This window comes from Dromiciops gliroides, chromosome 3 (genome assembly GCF_019393635.1).
Source record: "Dromiciops gliroides isolate mDroGli1 chromosome 3, mDroGli1.pri, whole genome shotgun sequence".
NCBI classification, from domain to species: domain Eukaryota; kingdom Metazoa; phylum Chordata; class Mammalia; order Microbiotheria; family Microbiotheriidae; genus Dromiciops; species Dromiciops gliroides.
This window is the reverse complement of record NC_057863.1, coordinates 504,085,135-504,108,015: the sequence shown is the minus strand read 5'-3', so window position 1 is coordinate 504,108,015 and position 22,881 is coordinate 504,085,135. Positions and strand designations below refer to the sequence as shown.

Below are 22,881 nucleotides of genomic sequence, written 5' to 3'. Positions count from 1 at the left end.
ACTAGTTTCAGCTAAGCGTTCATCAACTTATACTTGCAATTATCTGTATGAATTTTCTGACTGGTATGACAGTGGTACCAAACTCAAATGGAAACTGGGTCACTAAACCATACATAAGGATCAAAGTGAGCCACATACTGACTGAGAAAACCATGTGTCAACGTAATGTTTTATTGTATTTTCATTTATTTTGTCAAATATTTCCCAATTATATTTTAATCTGGTTCTGGCCACATTCTGGTGTGTTGTGCTATGGGTTTTACATCCTTGCTGTTTGTTTCATACACACACAAAAATTTGTGAATCACTGGCCTAGATGGAGGATAGGGATGTAGGGTCGATAGTCAACATGCTGATTCCCAAGTTGGGATTCCAAAGTCATCAGTACAATGGTGTGCCAAATCTAGCAAGATTAAACTTAATATAGACAAATGAAAAGTCTGACATAGGCTCAACTTTGCAAGTACAAAAAAAGAGAGCTGGGCCTAGAAACTTGTCCACCTGAAAAAATAGCTCATAGCTTTAGTGTTCAGCTCTGGATACCAGATTTTAGGGAGGATATTGAAAAACTTGACAGTGTCCTAGGGGAAAGCACTCAGGATAGTGAACATTTTGAGATCCTGCCTTATGAGAAGGGACTGAAGATATCAGCCTGGAGAAGAGACAATGAGGTAGAGGTAGGGGGACATAACAGGTATTTTAAGAGCTATGATCAGTCAGTCAACATTTACTAAGTACCTACTACATACCAGGATACAAAAAGAGGCAAAAGACAGCACCTCTACCATAGATAGGAAGAACTAGACATATTCTACTTGGCTGCAGAGGGCAGAACTCAGAGAAGTGGGTGGAAGCTGCGAAAAAAAAAAAAAGCAGCTTTAGACTTTTAATATGAAAAACCTTCCTAACAATTAGTGTTTTATAAAGTGCTAAAGATACAGAATGAACCACTTGTTTATGCAACAGTCTATTTGTTTCTTTTCAATAGAGGAAACATAAAGATATAGGGAGGAACTAAGAAGATGTGAACCTAAATACAGCCACAAAAATATCTATCATAAAGGGAAGTTTTAATTAAGTAATAAGTAAGTATACTTGCCACAATTTTAAAGATGTCTGGGAAATCAGTGTAGCCATCTGAAAAAGTGGATATTTAGGTTAAATTATGTCTTTTAAAAGGTCTACCATTAATGAAAGCTAAAATTTTTGACATTTCAACAGAATAACAAGGACTCACCTGATAATGGGATGCTTTTAATCTTCCTGATTCGCTCTTGCATTAAAAACAAAGGACCATATTGGAGATTTTAAAATGAAGTCCGAGGATAGTGTAAGGCTTGGTTATAAAATATTCTTGTCAGGTAATAAAGCTGAAGTTTAACTGTCTAGAATTAAAAATGACTGGACAAGACTTGAAAGCTCTTGGGAAACTACAATGCATGGAAAGTATTTTGTAAAAGAGTTTATATGTAGCAAAATGATTTTATAAAACCCATAATATATAGAAATTTTAAATGAAATTATCCACATATGTAGCAACAGTGAAGTGAAGTCCAACTCATATGTACCATCTTCTGGTATAATTGCTTTCTCCCCTTTGGAATGAGAGTACTGTTCCTTTAAATAATAGACAGTTTTCAAGTATTTTCTCTGGATAATCTGACTCACATTTTAAACAACTTCAACTCAATTTTCAATATATTAAATAAAAATGGATTTCAAATCATTCCATTTCCTGAGCTTTAAATATATCATATAGGCACTCAAATACACATTAATTTACTTAAATAATGTGAAACAAACCAAGTCCCTTTTAAATTCAATTTCAATTGTGTTAATGTATCAGTACAAAATGATTATATCTGTAGGTCACATATTAGATTTAGACATAGAAGGATTTAATTTACTAAAGGAACAAAAATATTATGTTTTGAATATATATGGTTAACTTTTTTAAAAATTTAAGTACAACCTGAGTACAACAACATTGCTAATTTCAATCAATGAAAGGCCTGAAAAAGTCCTTATTTTCTAAGAACAACCACATAATTACCAAAATATTACACTTATGATAGCCTGAAAGAACCAAATAAATAAATAATAAGAATGAATCATACACACATTCTGCATAACCTATCACATCTGTGTTCAAAAAGTTATTCCCACAGCAAACAGTTTACAAATAGTTTGTGAAGGCCCTTTAGCCTGAGCAGTCACTGGGTTACTGGTCTTATAGGAGGGGGTTTTCTTCAAAGTGGTTCTGGTTCAAAGAAATGATTCACGATAATCCTAAATTATACAAAATTGGAAAAACTGAAACCCATGCATCTTGCCACAGACAAAAAAAATTGAGTTTTGGGTTTTTTTTAAACAAGAATTCAGGTGGTTAGTCACTGGGCTCAAAATACTACTCAGTAAATAGGGGAGGTCTGTTTTACTGCCTGCAAGGCAGTAAAATGACTCAAATTCTATTAGGGCTTCATGCTAAATTGGAAAATGCTTCCTATCCTCTAAACAGAAATTTTTGTGTCATTCCTTGTCAGGATCATCAACTATGAAATTAGAGAATCTACATGAAGCACTTTAGTACTTGCTCAAGGATAGCATTAGATATTCTCGACAAACTACACTTACAACTCTTAATTCTTTTCTGCATCAAGTAATCCATGGTTGAAAATACAGTGAAAATAAGGATTTACTGAACAGCTATCATTATTAAGCATACAGACAATTTCAAACTTATCTATGACATCTCCCCTGTCAAATGACAAATTCTTTTCAGGGTATGGACCATGCATCTATCTAAGTCCTTGACACCTAATAAAACATTGTATATTTATTACTTCTTTACTGAGTATATTCTCTCTCTCTCTCTCTCTTTTTTTTTTTTGTGGGGCAACGAGGGTTAAGTGACTTGCCCAGGGTCACACAGCTAGTAAGTGTCAAATGTCTGAGGCTGGATTTGAACTCAGGTACTCCTTAATCCAGGGCCAGTGCTTTATCCACTGCACCACCTAGCTGCCCCCGTGAGTATATTCTCAATTCTTTATTTCAAATTTAATATCTTGGAGATATCTTAAACCCACACATCTAAAATTGAATTAATTCTCTTTCCCCCAAAACACCTTTCTTCCAAACTTCCCTATTGTTGTTGAAGGCATCACCACCTTTCCAGTGTCTCAGGTTCAAAATCTTAGCATTATGCTGGATTCCTCACATTTCTGCACTCTATATACACACCATTAGTTGCCAAATTTTGCTGTTCCCATCTCCATATCATCTCTTTCATACAACCCCTTTTTGCTACTCACACAACTACCTACCACCTTAATTCAGGTTCTCATCACCCCTCATCTAGATTATTATAGTAGGCTCCAAAATAGTATTCCTATATTGTTTCTTCTATTCAAGACCATCCTATACCCTGCAGCCAGAGTAACTTTCCTTAGATAGGATAGAACACTTAAGAACTTTCACTATGTTAAGTACCCAGAATATAAATTGCAAGCAAAAGGATAGTTCTTATCCTCAAGAGTCTTACGTTTTAATGGAAGAAGACAATACATAAATGGGAAAGGAAACATGAAGGTTGGGGAAAAGTACACACATCAGGGTAAGGTATAAAAGTCTGGCCTAGGCATTTTCTCAAATGGAGGTTCCATATGGGAACTTGCCAATCGGAAGAGATCGTTACAAGGATAAAGTTACATCTAGGGTAAGAAGGCAGTCGTGATGATGCTGTCTCCCATTGTTGGAATACCCACCCCTCTTACCTGCACCATACAGAATCCCTCTCTTGCTTTAAGATGTACTGCAGACACAATCTTCTGCATGAAGCCTTACCTGATGCCTTCAAATGCCCCACAACCTACCTTGTATTTAACTATTTCACATACACACACACACACACACACATTTATCTATTTATTCATGTACTGACTAACTTTATATTAGTACTAATAGATGTATACAAATACAGACACATCTGGTTTTTTTAAATATGTACTTCTTATATCCCTCATTCAAATGTAAGCTCTCTGAGAGTAATAATTGTTTCATTCTTTGTATTTTTATTCCCAATGCCAAGCACAGAGCTGTACACATTACAGGCACTTAATAAATACTTGTTGATTGATTGGGTAGCTTTTGTTTTGTTTTGTTTTCTTTTCTTTTCTTTTCCCTATAGATATTATATGAAAACTGTCATATGAGCTGATTGAAATTAACAAGCATTTCAACCAAGAAGGTTTATTTAATTACCTATTATATGCCAGATATTGTGCCATGGGTTGAGGATATAAATGCAAAAGTGGGACAATCCCTAACTTCAGGAAGCTTATATTCTTATTGTTTGTTTGTTTTTTTGCAGGGCAATGAGGGTTAAGTGACTTGCCCAGGGTCACACAGCTAGTAAATGTCAAGTGTCTGAAGCTGGATTTGAACTCAGGTCTTTCTGAATCCAGGGCTCATGCTTTATCCACTGCGCCACCTAGCTGCCTCCAGGAAGCTTATATTCTAACGGGAACATACAATATGTTTGTACGTAAGAATATCAGGTATATATATACAAAATAAGTATATAGTGATGGGGACAGGGGAGAACATGAACCCACTGAAGGGAAAAAGACCTGCTAAAGGAAGTGGCACTTGAGCTAGGTAGCAAGGGTACTTAAGGGGACATCAACATGTTAAGTTGAAGTCCCCAAGGCTGGATTTTGGGAATAGAAGATGACTAGGAGCCAGATATTGAATTTAGCTCTCAAACTGATTTTCTAAAGTATAGGTTCAACTTTGTTACCCTCCTACACAATAAACATCAGTGGCTCCCTATCACCTTCAGGATAAAAAATCCTTTTGTTTGTTGTTTAAAGCTCACCACCACCACCCCCTTCCTGTACCTTATTCTCTTCCTCATAGTTTTTGATCCATATCCAGTTCCAATTCCAAGTATTTCATTGGCTATTTCTCATGCATAGAATGCTCTCCCTCCTCATCTTTGCCTCCCAATTCCTCTTAATTCTAGTGACACTGTTCTGTTGATTATTTCCTATTTATTCTCTGTAACCTTTGCCTTTCTTTGCATCCTTGGTGCTTAGCACACTGACACGTAGGAGGTACTAAATAAATGTTTATCGAATGATTTACTGACATGTGTTTCTTTTACATATACCCAGTGCAATAAGAATAATTTTGGGGGGGGTTGCCATTACAGAGAAACTTGAAGATCATTTGTTGTCCAAGTTTTCCAAGACATTATTTTCTTGAAGGTCTGTTTGGGCTTTGTTTTCACTATCAGCAATGCTGCTTGCTTTTTCTCAGATGAATTCTATACATTTTTCCAAGCTGATTTTTGCTTGGTCATTTCCTGTACCTTTCTAATCTCTGTAGGAAGCCTGATGTAATTTCTTTCTCCTTCCTGATGGGAGCTCCCAATTCAGTTATCATCTGTGAATTTCATTAGTGTCCTGTTTACTTTCTTTTCTAGATTATCAAGGACGATGTTAAATGGGACCAGACCCAGCATCAATCCCATGAACCCAACCATCCATGCAGCTGAAAAACGAAATTTAGCTTGGGTGTCCTGGACTATTTTATTACCTCCTAGGATAAGGGAGAGGTAAAGAAGAAAGGGGGAAGGGTGTAAGAAAAGAAAGAGATTAGTGATGGAAGCATCAGGCTTTTGTTTATTTATTTTTTTAAACAAAAGCTCTGATTAACCCTCATGCTGCCAAAATAACAAAGGAAGTCTTCAAACTCAAAAAAGGTTATTTATTAAACCTCTGGCTCCTGAGAGTTATTTGCAAACTCTATTTACATGTATATTATACCCTGGGAAAATATGTCATAGCACATTCCTCTTAGGGATTTATTTATAAGTATTCATATTAACTAAACAGAACTATCCCTTAAAGATATGCCACATCCATGGTGCTGACCAAATCTCTGTGTTTAAACATAGCTACCTCACACCCTGACACATGACAGCACTCTCCTTTTTTACCTAGCCCTAAATTTCCAACATCCAAATTAGAATGATACCTTAAAGGCAAAGGTGGTGTTTTCATTTCTGCTGCCTGTTAAAGTCAAGGGATTCGGAAGAGAAAGAGATTTGGGAACAGCTAGTTAAGACAATGGTACACATTTTAAAAAAAGGTGTATGGTTTTCTGTACCACAATTTAAAATAGAAGAATGGGGGGCAGCTAGGTGGAACAGTGGATAAAGCACCAGCCCTGGATTCAGGAGGACCTGAGTTCAAATCCAGCCTCGGACACTTGACACTTACTAGCTGTGTGACCCTGGGCAAGTCACTTAACCCTCAATGCCCGGCAAAAAATCCCAAAACAAAACAAAATAAAATAGAGAAATGATAGATTCTTGGCCAGAGATGCAGTACACCTAACAAATATAAAAAGTAATAATGTTTTTGCTTGGAGTCTTGCAAATTAATCAAAGGAGCCGTAAAATGAAAAGGAAGGTAGAAAGAAAAAAACTACTTTTTTTTTTTAATCAAAGGACAAGCCTTTATTGCCTACCATGTGCCAGGTACTATGCAAGGCAAAGGCATAAATAAAACAGTCCCAGCCATCAAGGAGCTTATATCCCACAGGAGACAATGTGTACATATGCAAGTATACAGAAAATAAGGACAAGGTAATTTGGGAGAGATGGCACTGTCCATTAGGAGGATTAGGAAAGGCTTCATATAGGATGCAGCATTTGAATTGAGCTTTACAGGACACCACAGATTCTAAAAGGTAGAGGAGAGGAGGGAGAACATTTTAGGGCACAGAGACAGAACTTTCTATTGAATAACTGGAAGTACATGAAGAGGAAGAATGTATAAAAAGGCTGGAAACTAGGGTGGGCCCAGGATAGGAAGGACTTTAAAGGTCAAACAGACAAGTAGCCACTGGAATTTATGGAGTAGGGGAATGGCACATTTAGACTACTTATATGTTGGGAATATCATTTTGACAGCAGTGTGAAGGACGGATTGAAGAAAGGAGAGACTATAGGAAAGGAGACCAATTAAGAGGCTCTCACAATAATCCAGGCAAGAAGTGATGAGTGTCTGAGCCGAGGTGGTGGCAGGTTGAGTTGTTTGTCCTTCATTTGAAGAGGATCCTGACTTGAGGGAGGTGATGTCATGACTTGCAGTGAATTGGATTTAAGTGAGGAAGGGCTGTGCAAAGTCACCAACCTCACTGTCTCCTCCAGAGCCATCTGGGTCCAGTGGCAAGATATAGATCAGGATGAAAGGAGATGACCCCAACGCAGTGGGAGACCTTGACCTTTTTAAGCTAAGGTCAGGTTTCAGTTTGCCTGAGGCAATACACATTCAGTGATTAAGACTTAGGTAAGAAAAGAGGTGAAGAGCAGCCTCTTTTAAGAAGTCAAAAAGAAAGAAAAACACACAAATCTTTGGGGGGTGAGGGTGTGTGTGTGTGTGTGTGTGTGTGTGTGTGTGTGTGTGTGTGTGTGAGAGAGAGAGAGAGAGAGAGAGAAAGAGAGAGAGAGAGAAAAGGGTGGGGGGGGGGGAGAAGGATGGACCATCAGGGTCTCTGGCCAAAATATAAACAAATGCTATTTACACCCACTCTGAGCCACCCATGGCCAAACAGGCTGGGACCTATTATTGGCGAATTAATGAGAGCCAGAGTTATTTGGGTTTAAGGCCTGGTTGAGTACAGACTGGAACAGTTATAAGAAATGTTACAGAGGTAGAATCCACAAGACTTGGATGACTTCAAAATTGTGAGCCTGATTGACTCGAAGGAAGGTGGTATCCTCAACACAAATAGATTGGTAGATTCCTGCTGTAAGGTAACAAATTTGGTTTTGGACATGCTGAATTTGAGTTGCCTACAGGAGAGCTAGTCTGAAATGTCCAATAAGTAGCTGTTGGTGAGGAAGTGGAACTCAGTAAAGAAATGAGGGTTGACTATAGAGATCTGAGCATCATATACATTGAAATGATGACTAAAAGCAAAGGAGCCAATGAGATTATGGAGAATAAAGAAATACAGGGGATGTGGCATTAATTATAATCCAATAAAGAAGACTCAAAAGAAATAATTAAATGCCAGGGAGGAGAATGAAGAAAGGGTGCTGTTACACAAACCCAGGGGAAGAGGAAGTGATCAGGTAGAGGGGGTGGTCAACATCATCAAAGTAAGGTCAATAAATATGAGGATTAAGTAAAGGCCACTGGATATGGCAACAGAGATCATTTGGAGGGAACAGTATCAGTTGAGAGATGAGATCAAACCCATGAGCAATCTGAGAGGCAGGAAGAAAACCAAGAGAAATCAGTGTCTCTAAAGTCAAGGGAAAAGAGAATATCTAAAAGGAAATGGTCAACAATGTCAAAATCTGCAGAAAGGGAATAAGGAAGAGGATTAAAAAAAGATCTGTTTACAAATAGTAGGTGCTCAGGTGCACCAAGTAATAAAGTAATCACATCCCAAATTAAAATGAATAAAGAACAACAATATAGCTATAAATTGTTTTGTTTTGGTTTTGTGGGGCAGTGAAGGTTAAGTGACTTACCCAGGGTCACACAGTAAGTGGCAAGTGTCTGAGGCCGGATTTGAACTCAGGGCCTCCTGAATCCAGGACCAGTGCTTGATCCACTGCACCACCTCGCTGCCCCACTATAAATTGGTTTTAAAACAAATTCACTGTTTTGAATTTTTTCTTCTTACATAGTCACTAAGTAATATGACTAAACTACCATTTGCTTGGTACCATGTAGCCAGGAGACATGAGGCTTGGAGTAAGGAAGAGCTGAGTGCAAAACTAGCTTCAGACATTTACTAGCTTTGTGATCCTGGGAAAATCACTTACCCTCTATATGCCTCAGTTTCCTCAATTGTATAATGCAGATAATAATAGCACATACTTAGCAAGGTTATTGGGAGGCTCAAATGAGATTTGTTAAGTGCTTAGCACACTGCTTGGCACACAGTAGGCATTATATAAATGGTAGTTATTATTATTACTATTATTATTCTTTCCTGTCTGTCTGTCTAATACTGTTCCAACTTAGAACAATGACAAAAACCTGAAATAGGATTAGGAAAATGTGATTTGCCACAATTCTACATAACATCACTAAAGATTTAAATGCCAGAGCTATCAAAGACCCAAATAATGAATGAGCATGCCAAAGAATACAAAACAATACAGACAGATGAATCTTGCCAACATAAAAAACGAGCATATACACTAATGGCCAGGGGCAGATGCAGTGGATAGAGCACTGGGCCTGGAGTCAGGAAGACCTGAGTTCAAATCTGGCCTCAGTCACTTAACCATATTTGCCTCAGTTTTCTCATCTGTAAAATGAGCTGGAGAAGGAACTAACAAACCACTTCAGTATCTTTGCCAAGAAAACGCCAAATGGGGTCATGAAGAGTCGAGACACAATTGAAATGACTGAACAACAACACTAATGGCCACCGGGTATCATAAAATTATAAGCCATGAAGCCTCCTTGGCCCTTCCCTTTATCCCTAATATGTGCAGGCAAATATATTAAAATACTTTTTAAAGATAATGGCATAATTTAATATTTTTATAACTCGGAGACAACTTTTATATCTGTAAATCATTCCAGAAGTATAAGGAGGACAGTGTGGCACAGTTAAATAAGCATTGGACTTTTGATTAGGAGAAACGTAGGTTGGAATCCTCTCTCAGATAATTACTGGCTGTGCACAAATCACTAAACCTCTGAGCATGGTTCCTCGTGTGTAAAACAGGGATAATAATATTTGTGGTACTTACCAGAGCTATCACAAAGATCACAAGGGAGAGTGTTTGTAAAAGTGCTTTGTAAGTGCTAGTTATTACAAATGCTTCATTACAAGAAATCTTTGTAGAACAAGACTGCCAAATACTTTATGGCAAACTTCTTTCCTACATCATAAGTACAGTAAAAATTCTGGTAGGACAGAAATTTGGTGATCCTCTTGGAGAGAGCGATAATGAAACCTGACCAAGGTTAACATTTTCATCAATATGGGAGTTGCATAGCAAATAAAGTGAAAATAAAGTAAAAAGGTATCATTTATCTTAAAGTTGTTCATTTGAAAATTCTAACATTACTTTAGGTGATTCTGTAAGAAAACTTTCATCAGTATACTATGAGGAATACAGTCAAGTACATTCCAGTGCCCAAACATCCACTTATATTCACAAAACATATGTGAGATAGGAAAAAAGACAGTATTAGATGAAAAAAGATAATAATATTTTTATTACCATTTTAACATAAAAACTTTAATAGCTTATTGATAACAGAGAAATTAATATTCTCATACTATTCCTAGAGAAATTGAGGCATATGAAACTAGGATTTTAGGGAAAGAAAAACACAATGAGTCAGGACTTCATCACTCAAAAGTCTCCACCTTAAGGAAAATAAACTCTAGACTCTATGTGCATACTTATGTGTACACAGTCACACTCACCTGTTGTTGTTTCTACAATTTCGGCAGTTAACACACTCCAAAGGGTCGGTCTGGGGCACTGCTGTATACATTCCACCGCTCTTGTTAAGGAAGACATGAAAAAGAAGATGACAAGTTATTAGCTCAAATAACCCGTCTACAAAATAGGTTTATGGTAAATAGATTATACCATAAGATAGATTTTAACAATGATACTCGGTAATCACACAAAATCAGCTTCACTGTCTTTGCGGCTGAGATATTACAAAGTGACATGATACTAAAATAGTACTCCATCAAATTAAATGGAGTATTTCCCAAGTATTTTGTAAAAATACTTGTAAAAAAGCAAATAAGCGCAAGGTAGAAAGAATATGATCTTATCTCTTCCCTGCTTTGAATCCAATATGGCCAAAATACATTTAATATGCACTTTACATAAAGTGAATATTATACTTTTTAATCATATATGAAAGAATTTCATGTGATCCCAGCTGGGAGAGAGAGGGTGTAAAGCCTGTTCATCTGATGTCACAAGATAAAACCTATTTTCATTTTCCTATAATTATTATGATTAGGTTGTTTCCCTTGACTATGGTGAGTTTTGAAATACGTTATATTTTTCCAGATGGAGTAGATTCCTAGCCAGCAATGACTTGAAGGGGAGTGTAATATTTTGGTGTTGCTTTTGGCAGAAACTGCCTGGCAATTAAACAAAACAACCAGATTAACACATACCTCATTGTGAAATGCTTACTTGACATTCACAACAGCAAGACTGGGAAATGCTTCTAAGAAGTGGGCTAAGCTTAGAGCTAGAATTCTGCTCTGTGACAAAAAAGTCAAACAGACACTGATAAACAATGGAAGAGGCTGAATTACACTTTGCCCAAATCAAGTCTTAAAGGTTGGGAAAAGTTCAAGCACAATACTTTTCATTTTTACGTGCCTCAGAAATATCAGAGTCCAAGTAGAATAAAAGCCCTCAAAATTTCTCTGAGGCACAGGGCTTCCAATCAATCAGAAGCAGGGATTACCTTTTTTAAATGTGGGAGAGAATAATCTTATGTTCTTTTCAGAGAACATAACTACACTCACAAGTCACCATTAATTTATAAATCCATGTATTTAATATGTATCTGAAAAAGTAAAAATTTACAAAATAAAAGTAAAAAAATCTCCAAGAAAATGAAAGAGTTTGAATCAAAGATACAAACCTCTAAGGAAATACACCTAGTGTAGTAACTACCACAAAAGTAGCAACATACTCTTCCAAAAACCCAAACTACTTGGGTTTAATTACTAAAGCAGACAATAGCTCCATTTTTCTTTATAGGAACAGCATGTGATCCTCAAACTTTCATGCTGTCTTCAGTTTTCTTGGGCAATTTTCAGTGGTTTTTGATTAGGAAGAAAAAGTTACAAAAAATTTGGTAATTCTGGAAACAAACCATTTGTTTCCACATGCAATAGTGAAATCACTATTCCCTTTCAGAAACGAGATATATTTAGGCAAATTAAACATTTTTCCATAGCACGCAAAGGCTGTTTTAAAAAGATATTTAAACAAATATATAATTTCAAAGCTTAAAGCAAAGCCTCATTAAAAGAGAATTTTATTTTTTGTTCAAGTTAGAAAAACAACAACTTGTATCTCTTCAAAATTTTGCTTGGTACACCTCATGACAAAATCATCATTATTCCACTTAAAACAGTAATATGGGAAATATACCAATGCTTAGTTCAATTAACTGTCATAAATTTTCTGACAAAATGGAAAATATGGACTCATGGCAATGTAATAAATCTAATTTTCTAATAAAGAGAATGAACCTTTAGCCAGAATTCATAAAGTATCTTACTCATGCATAATGTATCTTACTCAAATTTTCAATACCAAAGTAGATCAAACACCACTAAAAGAAAGCAGCTTTACAACTATTTCACTCAAGAGTGTGATATGATAATGTTAGATAGGAAATGAGAAAAACATAGGTGAAACATGTTTATCAGCCTGGTCTGTGTGCAATAACATTTTTGGCTGAGTGTCAAGAATAAACTCCAAAATCTATGCTGTGGAGTTGCTCTAGATGAAATGTTACCTACTAAATACAAATAAATTAACTCATAACAACTTGTACCTAAGAATTTAAAATTAGAATTATAAAGGAGAAAACGATGACTACCCTGTATCAAGGCACTACTAATGATACATTCCACTGAAGGGAACATGGAACATACAGTGCTTTCATGGCCAAAAGAAAGATATGCCGACCCTTTTTCTATACCTTGGCACCTTGCTGTTCATAGAAGGCTTTTTCTTATAAGTGGAAAGTCTCTTACATTCACTAAGTGGTGAGGATGCTCATATTCCACATGAGTTCTGGTAAGGGAGTTGTGTCCAGGGTAATGTCCTCCATTTACATTCCCATTCACGATCCCATTGAGTCCATTAGGAACTTTATGGTGGAGATGTGGGCAGCCATTGCTGAGAGTTCCATTGCTGATAAAGCTTCCATGGACACTGCCATTGATTCGGCTTGTGCCAGGCAGAGTGGTATATTCCATCACTGGTCCATTCATATCTGAGCCCTGATAGAGGTATCCTGGTGGGTCATATTCTGTTAAGAGAATGTGAGGGGTGAAAAAGTAAGAAGTTGAAAGGGGTATCAGTAAGTTTTATTGATGAAACTGAGCAACCAATCAGAATTTGTATTTATTCACTTTATATTTATGCTGTATAAAATTTTATATATACTTGCTTCCTCCCCCCTAGAATGTTAACTCCATGTGAGAAAGGATTGTTTCATTCTTTGTACTTGTATCCACAATGCCTAGCAAATGGCGGACACAATAAATATTTGCTGATTGATTTAGAATACAAAAACTAACCTATTCTTTGCTTAGCATCTAATGTCCCCATGATAAAAGAAACAATGGAAACCTTAAAAATAAATAGTACCCTATAAGCTACTACTTCAAAGCTCTACTATTTGGGAGACAAAACTGAACAAATCATCACTGTTATTTCCATTATATACTCCCTAGGCAGCTCTGAATCCTCCTGAATCAACTTTGAGATTCTTGATGAGAAGAAGAATTACCTAAAAGGCTCAAAAGAAAAAGCCACAAGCTGTGGAATATGGAACTACTCAAAGAAATACTGAGAAAAGATGCTTAAATTCACACAGACTTCAGTCTGGTAATAAGTTGGCATGCAGCATAAAGACTTTAGATTTTTAGGGAATAAATTTCAAAATAAGCATTCTAAAGCTTTTTTAGCATACCCCAATGGATAATCAAAGTATTTCAAGAGCCAGTTTTCAAAGGAAGAAATCCAAAGTATCCATAAACACATGAAAAAAATTCTCTAAATCAGTAATAATTAAAGAAATTCAAATTAAGACAACTCTGAGGTTCTACTTCACACCAATCAGTTTGGCAATGATAACAGAAATGGAAATGACAAATATTAAAGGGGCTGTGGGAAAACAGGCACATTAATACTTTGTTGGTAGAGCTGTGAAAATTGGGTTAGCCATTCTGGAAAGCAATTTGGAATAACACCCAAAAAGTCACAAAAACATGCACACCTTTTAAGGTTGCAATACCACCACTAAGAACAGACTCTTCCCCATATTTACCAAAAAAAATGTAGCAGTTCTTTTCATAGAAGCAAAAAATGAAAACTATTGGGAAATAGCTGAACAAACTGTGGTATATGATTATAATGGAATATTATTGAATCATAATTAATTACAAAATGAAGTTTCAGAATTTCTATGAACTGATGCAGAGTGAAGATAAGAACTAGGAAAACAATTTATACATGACAACATTATGAAGAAAAACTTTGAAAACCTTGAGAACTCTGATCAATGCAATGATAAACCATGATTCCAGAGGAGTAAAGATGAAGTATGATACCCTGCCAGACAGCTGATGAACTTAAAACGCAGAATGAGACAGTTATTGTCAATGTGAAAAGTCATTTCACTTGACGATGTGTATTTGTTATGAGGGTTTTCCTTTTTTATTGTTCAGTGGGGAGACGGAAAAGGAATGGGAGAGAAAATACATTCCTTGTTTTTTGTTTTTGCGGGGCAATGGGGGTTAAGTGACTTGCTCAGGGCCACACAGCCAGTAAGTGTCAAATGTCTGAGGCCAAATTTGAACTCAGGTCCTCCTGAATCCGGGGCCAGTGCTTTATCCACTGCGCCACCTAGCTGCCCCCAAATAATGGGTTTTGGGGAGACCCAATGACCCTGCCCCCACTATTTAACTTTTTTTTTTTTTGGTGAGGCAATTGGGGTTAAGTGACTTTCCTAGGGTCACACAGCTAGTAAAACTGTCAAGTATCTGAGGCTAGATTTGAACTCAGGTCCTCCTGACTCCAGGGTCAGTGCTCTATCCACTGCTCCACCTAACTGTCCCACATTACTTGTTAATTGAAAAATATTAATTGGAAAATTAAAATTTTTCAAAAAAGAGAAAAAAAGTTTTATAGTTATAAATTAGGCACCAGGAGGAAATTATCTGTCCATTTCCTAATAGTCTATTTACACAACTCCTAGAATATTGTAACTAATTTAGAGAAAAGACAAAAAAATCCAAGATGAGAGAAATGTCCTATTCCCTTTGTTAAAGAAATAAATTTAGGGGGCAGCTAGGTGGCGCAGTGGATAAAGCACGGACCTTGGATTCAGGAGTACCTGAGTTCAAATCCAACCTCAGACACTTGACACTTACTAGCTGTGTGACCCTGGGCAAGTCACTTAACCCTCATTGCTCCACAATAAATAAATAAATAAATAAATAAATTTAAAAAGAAAATGATACATAATTCTATTTTCTAATGGCACATGTACCAAAAGCAAGAACCAGACAGATATTTCCTGAAAGAATGGCATCTGAATATCCCATGACCCATTTGGTTTCTGAGAAACCCTTCCATAGCATCAACACTATTATAAAAACCCTCACTGAATGCTTTACTATGTCTTAAAAGAAACATGTTATAACTTATATCAGATTACCTGCCTTTTCAAGAAGTGAGGGAGGGGCAAGAGAAAATTTAAAACTCAAAATTTAAAAATTATTATTAAAAATGCTTTACATATAGTTAGGAAATACTTAATAAAATTAAAAATTATTTATTAAAAGGAATGTTACTTCACACTAATCTGGCCATATCAACCTGCTGTTGTTTGTCCTTTGCTTTCAGAGAGGACCAATGACATCACAGGGTGATGTCTTGACTTGCTCTTGGATTTAAGTGGGGCAGAGTTACACAAAGTCATCAGCGCCACTCTCTCTTCCAGAGTCATTAAAGTCCAGTGGCAAAGTCAGGATGACTGGTGACGGCCTGGGATGCAGCGGATGACCTTGGCATCTTCAATGTATGACCAAGCTCTAAGCATTTCACAGTGCCTACTTTAGCCATCTTCATGGTCACTGGAACAAATTGTTATCCACTCATTCCACTGGGGAAAGACTTCACGAGCTTGTGGTAGACACCCCTTAATTTACTGATAGATTTGTGGCCTAACAATTACCCTCAACCTGGTTTAGTCCATCTGCCAAGAGTTTGCCACAGTATGGCCACTACACATGCTACAGCTTCTTGGAGCCCCAGGTGAGATTTGAGTGTCAGGTGGACACCAAAGGTGGATGTGCAACCCTCAGACTAGAGATGCTTACCCTCCTTGAACACCCACACATCTCCCATGTCAATCTAGTCAAAAAGTCTATCAACATTTCAGGCATCACAGAGTATAATCAGATGTCTAAATGACACTGCTGTATCCACACAATTTATGACGGGAAAAAAATCCTGTTAATTAAATGTTCACTGCCAAATGGCACAATTTTCCATTGTAAATTAGAAGAAAGGTTCACTTCAAATGGAACTTGGTTGGTGTCAACTTCTGCCATTGCTGGCCATACTTCTACTGGGCCTCCCTTCCTTTTAAAATATTTCCCTTTACTTGAGTGAGGACAAAGGAATCTAAATTAAGACTGCAAATTTCACATTTAGTTAAAATCTTGAAAAGAAAATGGAGAAAGTGGGAAAGAAGATTAAAATCTACGTTTCACAATGGTACCTATGTAACTGTTTTCTACATAATCAATTAGCCCATAATATTTTCATGGAGAACCAGTCAGAAATTGGTTAGTTATCCCCTAAAACCTTACGTTTATGAACTATAAGTACCATGCAGTGTGATGGGGCTGATTTTAAATGCTGGACAATCCAGACAATGGTAACTTAGAAATTCTCCAGCACCTTCCTTTCTACTATATAGTGTTAACAAATGAAATTTGTAATACTAAGAAAATGGCTTGCTGTGGCTTCCTTATTGTTCTGTGCTGGTGGTCTAAAAATGCCAGTATTTCCCAGCACTAAATCAGTTATTTGTTTAGGGGCCAGGTTACTTTTGGCTTTGTTAGTATTGTTGATCAGAGCATTTCTTTCTTTTTCTTTTTTTGGAGCATTTATTTCTTCTGGGCAATTTAATTTAATGCCCTACTTATTTGGTTCACAAGTGAGAGCAGTAAGAGAACATTAGTGTTACACACTCTGAATGGATAGTTTTAAACATGTCTGTTTTGGTCCATGACACTTACATCCTATGGTAAAGATATTGTAAGTCAACATTTATTCCAACAATACTTTCTTGCCCATCCTTTTTTTGGAAAGATGAGTAATTTCTGAATTACTTACTCTGTATGGTATTTTGCTGTCGATTCTTCCACAAGCACATGGCAATGAAAACCATGAGAATAAGCACCATAACTCCAAGGACACAGCCTACAATTAGATAAAGCATATCGCTGCTGCGGGCAGGACCCAGCGCCAGACCAACATTCCCTCCACCTCCCAAAGAAGTCGGAGGGGTGCTCAAGTCCTTGACAGGATCCTCCGAAGCTCCAGGAACTCGCTTCACTAAGGGAAAAACAATGGAAAGCATGGCCTCAGAGTGAATATGGTGAAATGGCTTATTCATTGAAGGAGATTTGGATAGGGATGCAAGCCTGTCTGCTTACTCTTGTCATTGAGATGATCTGACCCTTGAAGCAACTTTAATCCTGAACAGCTTCAGTTTATAAAATTTAAAAGAAAAGAAAAAAAAAATCTGGTCTGCTATAAGCCTGTTTTGGCCATTTTTTGGTAAATATAGGATATCAATTTAATCATTGAATACATAATCTCCCAAAGGGGTAAAATATAACAAGTTTTTAAACTGTTAAGGAAAAAAGAATTTACTGCTGCTATTTGACCTCATCTGAAAATAGCCCAGAATGCATAGTTTGTATTTTTATCATATTATTAATATTAAAAGATGGTTTTTAGATGAGAAAACTGATCAGAATGCAATTTTTAAACACACTGAAAGTAATGCTTCAAACTAGACAATCCAAAAGAAAAATTTTATTCATGCTCTGAAATTCTGGTATATCTGAGATTCAAATTAAATAGTACTTTAAAATTTTGTTTTTAAAAGCAGCATAAATATCAAGGTCATTAACAGGGATAACATCCAAGTACATAAAATCAGGCACGAATATATCCAATGAAATCCACACTGATAACCTCACTTATCTTGTTACTTCAACTATCTGCAACACAGTTGAGAAACAGGAGGGTATGAGATACCTCCAAAAAAAAATTGAACCTTAAGTCTTACTTCTGATGTATAATGGCAATGTAATTACAAGCAGGTCACTTAGCCTCTCATTATTGCAGACAATTCTTTAAGGCAGAAACGAAAACATTAGCAGACATTCATATGGTGCTCTGAGGTTTGCATGCTCTGAGGTAGATGTTCCAAGTACTCTTATCGTCAGTTTGCAGATGAGAAAACTGAGGATTTCATAGAATCTAATAGTTACAAGAGGCCATCTAGTCCTGAAATGAATCCATACTGTTAACAGGTCCAGTGATATCTAAGATCACAAAGCTGATTAGAGGCTGGAAGTGGACTCCAGATCTCTGAGTCCAAGTTTGGCATTCTCCACACAAAACTGCAACAACCTCTGGTGGGGTGTAATAGCATCATAGTGAAGTGTGATATTCGGTACCCATAATGAAGGCATCAAACAAGCAGAAAAGGTTGTTTCCTATGTTTAGGAGGGCAAGGAAGTACATAATATTGTAGAAATACCTTCATCTTCATAAAGCATTAAAGAAACATTTTGTGGGAGAAAAGTATTTTCATTCAAAGGTAAATTTAGAAAAGTTTGAGTGTTTAAAGGGGTAATGTCAACTATCAAAATGCCGTTAAATCAATCATCTGATTGCCTGATATTCCTAGATAAATGAGGCATTATGTGTATTTTATATTTGCTGACATATTACATCCTCACTATTCTTATGCCATTATCATCTGTTGTCTCTCTAATGGAGAATGAAAGCTTCTTGAAGAAGGAATTTCTCTATAATCTCCCTTGATGAATAATAGAGTACTCTATATTCAACAAGAACTTGATATATGTTTAGTACCTAAACGAAGATAGGTATGTATACAAAAGCTGTGGGTACATTTTTTAAAACCATGGGTTCAGTATATTTGTGCATTGCTATTCTTGGTTTTTGAAGATGATGCTCTTTGGCACTGAATTTGTATGTCCAGGCAGGGCTGGAAAGGCCAAGGTGACACTAACGAGTACTTCTAACAACTTGAACTTAAGAGTGTTTTAAAGTTCACAAAAACTCTTTCCTTATAACAACCCATAAGGTAGGTTACATATCATCATCCTCATTTTAAACTGAGGCATAATGAAATGACACGTGCAGGTTCACAAAGTAAACCTCAAAGGCAGGACTCCAAAATAGTTTTCTGACTCCAGAACCAATGCCTTTCTCACCACACCTTGCCAACAGAAGGTCATGGGTTGGTGATTCTAATACTGGGAAGTTTAATTGCCTCAGTGAAAAGCACAAACACCCCTGCTCCTTACCTACCTTTGGTTTCACAGATCATCACATTGCTGAATTCACTTTCTCCCCCTTCATTAAAGCATTGCATTTTAATGTCATAAGATGTTTCTGGTTGCAGGTGACCAATCACATGCCATTGTTTTGAACCTGGAAGGAATGATATTTTTTAAAACATTAGCCTTGTTCACAATCATGGAGCAGGAAGGAACCTCAGAAGTACCCATATCATGAATCCTATCTACAGCATTACCACCCTCTGCTTAAAGTCCTCCAAGGACTAACTCCTAAGGTGCCCATTCCATTTTAGGACAGCTCTAATTGTTAGAAAGTTTTTCTTAACACCAGGCCAAAAGCAGCCTCATACTAACTTCCTCCCAATGGTCTAGTTTTACCTTACAAAGTACACATGATATAAAGGAAATACATACATATATATGTATGTATTTTTTCTTATCTCAATACTTCTAAGATCTATGTTTTTGCCAGTGTGGGGATTCTCTCCACTGAAAAAGATCACATGTACTCTTCCATGACTGTATACACGGTTTTTGAGAGCTACTGTGACCATCCTGGTTATGAGACAATATGGCTATTATTCAATATTTCTTGGGAACTGTGCTCATTCATCACAACGTGTATAAGATCTACTTGGCACAAAAGACAAGCATTTAACAAATGATTTTTATAATTTTCTTGCTATCTCAGAGAAATGAGTTAACAATATTTCTAACTATTAAGAAAATATTAGAATTACTTTAAAACACACTTATAGGATGATCTCAGGGCCAAATAAATATTTAATTTTTCCAAATTCTTATTTCGGTCTCAAATCATACAAAAAAAGGTATTAGTCTGTCCCTCTACCAGGAAACATACAAATAAGTGAGACCAGTCTTCTTTATCTTAAATGACAACTCACACAAAACAAGCAAAGATATCTTACTAAATTCTCAAATCTTCAAAAGGTTGCAGGCACATAAGATGAGCTACAAACAGGGACTTAGTAGATACAATCTCCTGAATGATAATGCTCAAATAAACTGTCCCACTAAGGGAAAGGATAGGCTCTTCCCCTCTTCTCCCAGCTTCTCTTCAGTCTCTTGAGTCAGAGACTCCAAACCAAATAAGCATGGCTAATAGAATGATTTTGTTATCACTGGCTCACTGCCAACTTTTCATTTTGAAACTCTCCTAAACCGAGCACTTCAGTATAACTCACTCTCCATCTTTGCTTTCATGGACTTGTGACAAATTTTAATAAATAGAGACCCTTCTTGGGTTTAATTAACCATTTGAGTACTTTTAATCCCTCTCAGAAAATGCTTCTTCCAACTGTTTCCACTGTTTCTTAGAAACTCAACTATACCACCTACTGATTTAAGGACTAATTAAAGGGTGAGTACACTCATGTGTGCACTGTCACTTGCGCGCACATGCACATGCACACACATCCACACACACCCTACTCAGCTTATAGGACCTGGGATCCTTTTTAATTCAACAGAGACAAAAAAATATTTCAAGCTGGAAACAACTTCCCTTACCAGAACACCAAACAAAACTCTCCACACATAGAGATTCACATTTTAAAAGGATTAAGATCTGCTTGTTTTAGAATTAAGAGACTGAAAGGTTCATTCAAAAATAATTCTATGCCCCATTTGTAAATGGTAAGAGGGCTCAAAAGAATATTTACTTAAATACTGGTTGAAGCTGGAAACTGGCCTATTTCTTAAAAGCCAACATTTTTCCAAAGCCCTCCTCCTCATCTCTTCTCTGTCCTCTAGGGTCTCTGACCCTGGCCCTACTCCCACCTTCCCATAAACATTCTTCTGAGTAATTATCACACCAGGTTTGAGGTTTCTATTTCACACCATTAGTGGAAATAGAATTAGTACAGAACTGTGCATCCTACACAGAATTATCTAGAGAAAGAATTTCAAACCATTCACTGTATTTCATGTTAAGTTAATATTCAATTGCCATAATGAATCCTCTAGTAACTGAAATTCCACAGCACAAAAGCAGGAGACAGATTCTTCTTTTCTTTAATATTAGAAAATTGCAAAAACAATGCATTTATTTTATTACACATTTTATTTTATTTTTTATTATATACTGGTTTAATTCTAACTAGAGCATCATCTGCGAAAAAAAGATTCTTTGCTAAGAGTAACTTAGAAAAGTTAAGGATTTACAAGAGGAAAGAACTAAGCACATGCTTAAGAATGATTAATGCTTTGATTTATTCAGTACTTAATCAGGCAAGATTAAAAAAAATTCCCCTCCCATCAAAATTTTTTTAAATACCCCAGAATCCTAGAAAGCAATTTCAGTTTTAAATGTTGAGCTTAACCAAGAGGATAATTTAATGAGTTTAATGAATTATTGTTCTCCTACAGTATGCTTTTTAAAAATAACTGAGTTTTATTTTATTTTATTTTTGCAGTGCAATGGGGGTTAAGTGACTTGCCCAGGATCACACAGCTAGTGTCAAGTGTCTGAGGCCGGATTTGAACTCAGGTATTCCTGAACCCAGGGCCGGTGCTTTATCCACTGAGCCACCTAGCTGCCCCTAATAACTAAGTTTTAAATGTTCTCCAAATGACTGAACAATTTTAGATTAAAAGAACATCGGGCAGCTAGGTGGCGCAGTGGATAAAGCACTGGCCTTGCATTCAGGAGGACCTGAGTTCAAATCCAGCCTCAGACACTTGACACTTACTAGCTGCGTGACCCTTGGGCAAGTCACTTAACCCTCATTGCCCCCCCCCCCCAAAGAACATCAGTGACTTAAAGCTTAATTTCAAAGAAAATTCTATCTAGGAGGGAGGGACACTTTAGTTCCCAGTGTTGAGAGAACTAAGCAGACTCTAATATCTTCAAAGTGCCACAAAAGGAATTCCTAATGCATAAACTTGAAAATCAAAAATAAGCAAAAATTTCACAGCATACTCAAGCGCACTTAAACATCTAATTATTCAGTGGCTTTCACTTGCACACAATTTCTGTGTACTATAAGACATTTACAAACAACATTCATGATTTGGAAGATTGCAAAAATTCAAAGTCCTAGTCAGAACTGAGCATACAGAACTAGTCAATAGCATAAGTATTTTTCAGCACTAGAAACTTCTGAGTTTCCTTTTATTTAAAACAGACTTTAGGAAAACAAATTCTTCTATGGTATTTCAGACTCAAGAAGGTGAACTCACTATATTCAGAGCTCAGACAAAGGACTTATTGTTTTTTTGAAAGAGAATTAATTTGCTTAATAAAAACTGAAATGATTGTTAAAATATCCAGAAAGTTGATACATCCCAATTAAAGGGAAAAGAGTAAGTAGCTGACAGATATGTATGTGGGGGCGTGGGGGGGGGAAGGGTTGGTTGGTTGTTTTGCCTTTGTAAGCAGAAGCAGAGTATTTGATCAAGAAGTCATTTGAAAAAATTTTTTCTTCAGGATCCATCTGTTAGGACAGTTAA

At 36.5% G+C, this 22,881-nt stretch overlaps 1 protein-coding gene across 1 annotated transcript in view; it reads right to left on the bottom strand.

The window, feature by feature from the left end:
• Positions 1-22,881, bottom strand: part of CDON (cell adhesion associated, oncogene regulated) — a 127,663-nt gene that overhangs the window by 11,441 nt on the left and 93,341 nt on the right. The window contains 4 exon segments of the mRNA XM_043990730.1: positions 10,477-10,556; positions 12,799-13,076; positions 17,180-17,401; positions 19,421-19,543. Coding sequence (XP_043846665.1) covers positions 10,477-10,556; positions 12,799-13,076; positions 17,180-17,401; positions 19,421-19,543 — 703 coding nt within the window.